This window comes from Symsagittifera roscoffensis, chromosome 5, assembly GCF_963678635.1.
Source record: "Symsagittifera roscoffensis chromosome 5, txSymRosc1.1, whole genome shotgun sequence".
Classification (NCBI taxonomy): domain Eukaryota; kingdom Metazoa; phylum Xenacoelomorpha; order Acoela; family Convolutidae; genus Symsagittifera; species Symsagittifera roscoffensis.
Genome location: NC_087066.1, coordinates 51,691,625 through 51,697,624, shown reverse-complemented (window position 1 = coordinate 51,697,624; position 6,000 = coordinate 51,691,625). Strand labels below are relative to the sequence as shown.

Here is a 6,000-nt window from a genome sequence, read left to right as displayed (position 1 = left end):
TAATGTCATGATTTGTTGCGAACTAATTATTAATAGATTTGACTTCTAAATTAACTAAAGACAATGCAAGATTATGCGTCAACCACTTTGACCAATTTGAATATCTAGCGATAATCATAATAATCAACATAATAATTATTATTATCATAAGGATGTTCATAAATACGATAATAAAAAATAGTCTTAATCATGATAATCATATTAATCATAACCATAATAACCATAATAATAATAATAATAATAGCCATAATCATAAAAATCATGTTAACGATTATAATGATAATAATAATCATAATCATAATAATATTAATAATAATCATAATCATCACAATAACAAATGATTGTTCCAGGCGGACATGACAGACCTGCATGGGATCTATCAGGACATGCAGCAGATGACAGCTGAGCAAGGAGATCAAATAGGTGGGGTATTTTTGGCCAATGAGTTTCAGCTCTGTCTCAATTTCAACAGACAGAACAATTTCAAATCAGGAAAAATTTCAGCTCTGTGAGCGAAAGAAATTTGAATTTTTTTCATCGCTCAATAAGATATGCAATTCAGTTTTTATATTCAACGAAAATGAACACTGAAATTAGTTTATATTAAAAAAACGACATTGGCCATCCAGAGCGAAATTGGTGAAGTTGGCGAAATTGGCTATCCAGAGCTGTTGGCTATCCAGAGCTTTCGGACCAATTCGGGAAATTTGTCAACTACATGTAAACTTTATATGCGATTAATAGTTTTTTATTTTGAGAACAGCGTGGTATTATAAATACCAAAAATATCTACATAGGAAATCTGCCAAGTCATTTTTGACACTTGAAAATTTTTTTGTCACAAGCTGAAAACAAAAAAAAATTTGGTGATTTTCTTTGCAAATCTATGAAGGTTTGAAAAATGCCAATTTGTTATAAATGACGCGCGATGTACTTCATGCTATTATTGCCTGAATGGCTATTTAATTCGGCTCTGAAATTTTTCAAAACTGAAAATAGACATGCTATTTGCTCTAGTTAACACAATAATGTATGCTAATTATATCACTGTGTAGTACTTTAAATAGCGCGTGGAAGATGATTTTCAAGAATAAAATATGATCAAAATTTTTCGAAAGCTTCATCAGTTTTTTTTTTCAAAACCGAACATTGCTCGATAGAAATTAAGACGCTGTCTGAATATTCAAAGCGTCGCCCTGATACGATCAATTTTGATAGTATATGAGAAAGAAAGATTTCGTATGGATTGTATTCAAATTTCTACCTTAAAACAGTTATATTCCCGCACCGGAGTTCCATGGATAATAATCGATTATATTGAATTTTCGTGGTCTGTCTAAATAAATTTCGATAAAAATCGATTATAATCGATTAAAAATGGATTAAAATGAATCTAATTTTCGTTCAATAAAATCCGAATAAAATTACAAAATAATTGACTATAATCCATTAAAAATGGATTATAATCCTTATGTTTTTTAGTTCAATATAATCCATTTTAATCGATTCTATTCCATTAAAAATGGTTTATAATCCTAATACTTTTTGAGCCATTATAATCCATTATAATCGATTATAATCGATTATATTGGATTTTTTCGAGAGGTTATTTGTGAAATTTACAATTTTTATCAAATTTATCTCATTTCCTGTTTAGTGCAGTTGCTACGTAAAACCTTTCATAAAATGATACATTTCACGTTAAAATTTATATATATTATTTAATATAATATATATTGTGGTTTGAACGGTGTTCCCTCCGTTTACTTTAACCCCCCCACCCCCCTCCCCCACGTTCCCTGCCAGTTAAGCACAAGTGCCATTCGCCCCCGTACCCCCCCCCCTATTTATTGGTAGACTTTGGGGGAGTGGGTTTAAGATTGACACCCCCCTCTCTTTAATTGCGGGGAGTTAAAAATTACTTGAGGTGGTGACATGGCATTTACTAAAAGACATGGCATACTTTTTGCAAATTTCCTGCGAAATATGCAAAAATTCTGCAAAATTAATCGAATTTAGTTCAAAAAATATAATGTATTATAATCGATTATAATGGATTATAATGGATTTTTATCGCAAAATCAATCGATTATACTGGATTATCTTGGCAAAAAATTCTTCGATTTCAGTGCCAAAAATAATGGATTTTAATGGATTATAACGGATTTTTATTTTTCGAAAAAAAAATCGATTTTAATGACCACATAATCGATTACGTGGTCTAAATTTGCCACAATAATGGATTATAATGACAACATTTGAGACAACATTTTTCCATTATAATCAATTATTATCCAAAGAAATCCGGTGCGGGTTGCGCATGTTTCAATAGAAAACAAGGATAGCCGGTTACTGTGTAATTAGTGTCATGTTTTCTGCGTAGAGTGATCAAAGGAATTGAACAAAAATATAACTTGAGCATATTTTACAAGCATCGTAAATTTTTCAAATTGGACAACTTTTTATTTTGAAAAAATTTATAAAAAATAGAAAAAATTATTAAATATTATTATTAAATTAGTAATTATTAAATTTTTGAAGTTTTTGATTTCCAAAAGGGTGCTAAAAAGCTCCAAAAGCCAACTTTTTTGAACAAAACTAAATTTTAACGGCATAAAGGAAGCATAATTGAGCTATTTTTTTCCACTGCATAAATAAGCCTGCTCTTTTGTCGCGCTTGCTTTTTGTCGCGCGAAATATGACGAAAAAGTTAAAAATTTTACACCCGTTTCTCTCAACACTGCGAAAAAATTTTGGAAATTTTTTAAGGTTGACCGAGTCAAGACTGAAAGGGCTTTAAAATGGTATTTCATTGAACCCAACCCAATGATTATTTGTTTTACTTGATTTTGCGTGGAAAAAAAATAAAACACACCGGAATACAAAGTTCCTCCCTATTTTTCAAATAGCCAGAACAATAAGAAAAATTAGTGGGCTAATTTGAAAAAATACCCATTATACTCATTTAATTAAATTGGTAAATCGTTCTCAATTGAATTGAGACTTTTAGCTCTTATTAATTGGATACGGATGCAATACTCTAAATTCACCGGGGATAAATCGAGGGAAAAAAAAACAATATTTTCGATAATTTTAAAGTGCTGTCAGAACATTCAGGGTTCCGCATTGATTTACGAGCAGTATTTTTCGACTTTCAGATGATATCGAACAGAACGTGGAAACAGCAGTTAGTGAAGTGAAAGGAGCGAACACACAACTCAAAGATGCAGTCGTTCTCCAAGTTAGAAGCAACTCTTGATTCATGTATAACTCCAAATTAAAGGCATTATGATTTTTTTAAGCAACAAATCAGCTTTCATTTAGCCTAAAACTGCTCATTTGATGTCGAACTTTATTTTTAAAATTCGGTTCAGCGTGTAAGAATGCGTTGAAGGATTTTATCTGCCTAAAAGCACCGTTTTTTGACCGATTAAGTTGTTCAAGGTCTGCAATATTGCCCAAAAATCGGACTCAACCAAAGTGAGCATATCCTTCTAGTTTCCCGGGGCGTAATTTGGAAATTATTTTTTGGCTACGGTGGTCAAATGTCAAACTCAATAGCAATTTTTGACCTGGTTTGACACTGACAGTCGAAAAGGTTCACAAGATGAACTCAAAGACGAGGCATAAAGTCGAGTTGGTCGAAGATTATAAGTTTCACTAGTTGGCAGCAAAACTAGGCATAATCAACAGTTTATTTAGAGAGCGATAAAAGAGTAGTGTGTGTATGAGTATGTATTTCTTTTCTTCGGTGTGCTTTTTTCAGCTTTTCTTGTGATTCCAGACTTCACTGATCACTGAATTGTTTCAATGCCCTGTCTCAATGACTCTTTGTATTGCTCTGTTGTCTATCTGCCATCACTATCTTCTTTGTGACTTTTTCCTCGGTTGTCTTTTTTGTGATTTTAACTGTCTCAACAGTTTACAGCTTGCTCTCTCAAAAAATTTTTTGTTAAGTCAGTCAATCTTGACTTCTGACAGGTATTTTAGATGCTGGGCCCATAACCTTTCACAGGTTGGCAGCAAAACTAGGTATAATCAACAGTTGAATTAGAGAGCGATAAAAGAGTAGTAAATCAACTTCTATGTATATGGAAAGTTAACCGCTTGTTGAGATCTGATCTCGTGATTGATATAAAAACGCGCGATATCACTTGACACTGTGCGATATCCAATCATGTTCTTAATTTGAACCAAAAAATGAGAGGTTTTTTCTCCGATACTTAACAATAAAGTCAAGCACAAAGTCTAATATGCTCTATTGTTTGTCTGATGCTGATTCTAATCTGAAATTTGGCGACGAAAACGCTTAAACGAGGATTATTCCCAACAAGACCATTGAAGGTGACCAAATATTTTCGAAATTTTTTTTCGATCTTTTTCTGACATATCTTTTTGAAAAGCCAGCAAAACTTTTTTTTTCATTGTTATCACATTGATGTGGAACAATGCAAACATTTTGCCAAAACCACAAAGACATTATTAGTGTGGTCCAAAAAGTCTAGATACAAAATCCACATTTGCTTAAGTACTAAGTTAGCTCATTACAGGAGTGGCAATTATTCGTTACAAGGTACCAAAAAGGGGAATAGTTAAAGAGAACCTTGAACTTTTGAAAAAAGTTGAGCTATAAATTTGCTCCTTGTCGGCACTGTTAGTTTAGAAAATTAAAAAGCAATATCGATAAAATTTTACTTCTTCTGTGCTTTAGTGGCTTTTTTGCCTGTTTCAACCAAAAGTTCGGAGGTTCGAGGCCAACCTCAATCTGTGCTCGTTGGTTGATTACCTAGCCCAGAAAAAAACTGAAAAAATAAAATTTATCAATATATGAAAGTTTTAAATTTAATTAATCAGTTTATTTTTTTTTTGAAAAAAAAAATTCCTGGTAAAAAATGAACAGCATTACAAATAAAATGGTAATTCTTAGCTTAAAATAACAGTTCTTTCTTTCTCATTTTAGAGTCAAGCGCGCCGGAAGAAATTCATGCTGTTTGGTATTCTTGGAGTAGCCGCTGGAATTCTCGCTATTATTGTTATTTTACTCATCAAAGGAGTCTTCAATTAGTTTATTTTTATACTTTTATGATGTTTATTATATTGTATGCTTATGAAACTGTCAGCCAATACTTTTGTTTTAAACGTCAAATCAAACACTGTAATATTGTAATATTAATTTTATTCAGTTATAGACACATTTCAAATCAACGTCGATATGAAAATTCGGCCCGTTCACTTAAAGCTTGCATGTCCTAGTATACCTTAAAACAATCGCTTTTTGAATTTTTATCCTCTGAAAACCGTCGTTCAAACCTAACTAGAGCATAAACATCAGCGGATTTAGGGAAGAGGAGCGGCAAACGAACTCCCTCCCCCCTCCCCCCTCCCCCCTAAGGGGTTCGACCCCCTGCCGACCCAAAGTGTTCCTCTTTGTATTATTTTGAGAAGTCAATGTTTGGCTGACAGACCCTAAATTTTTTAAACTTTTTTTTCCAATAAATTCTAATTTTGGGAGGGAAGCGCATGCCAAAAAAACGCAATTTTTGTGGTCAAAACTTTGCAAAACATGCCGCCTTTTGTGCCTGTTTTTTTGGTCAAAATCATTTTGGTGGAACTAAAAGCAAAATTCCAGAAAACTTCAAATTTTCTTAAAAATAAAAATCTAACCCCTCCTCCCCTCCTCGAGAAAATCCTAGATCCGCGCCTGAACATAATCTCTGTACCTGTTACTATGAAAAAAATGTGTTCTACTTTGTTTCTGCCTTTCTACTTCTTTTCTTCTGCTATTTTTCAATCTGCAAACATTGTTCCGATTTTCAAAGAAAGTGCGGATTAATTGGAGAGTGAGTAGTATGCATGTAGTACACTAGGATGGGGAGGGGAAGCGAAGATGGGGGGGAAGGGTTGTCATCCATGGATGACCATTAGTTATAAATCGTAATGGTCACCATGTGTTATAAGTCAACCAATAATTACGACAACTAATAGTCTCAATGCATAAGG

The 6,000-nt window shown here is 32.9% G+C and overlaps 2 protein-coding genes across 2 annotated transcripts in view; one reads left to right on the top strand and one right to left on the bottom strand.

Annotated features, from left to right (window-relative positions):
- Positions 1 to 5,194, top strand: part of LOC134846434 (syntaxin-12-like) — a gene marked incomplete in the record, with an annotated part of 23,249 nt that extends 18,055 nt beyond the window's left edge. Inside the window, 3 exon segments of the mRNA XM_063863789.1 lie at positions 351 to 423; positions 3,159 to 3,241; positions 4,961 to 5,194. Coding sequence (XP_063719859.1) covers positions 351 to 423; positions 3,159 to 3,241; positions 4,961 to 5,065 — 261 coding nt within the window.
- The window catches only part of LOC134846018 (phosducin-like protein 3), a 275,293-nt gene that overhangs the window by 233,042 nt on the left and 36,251 nt on the right, over positions 1 to 6,000 (bottom strand). The gene's annotated exons all lie outside the window — the stretch shown is intronic.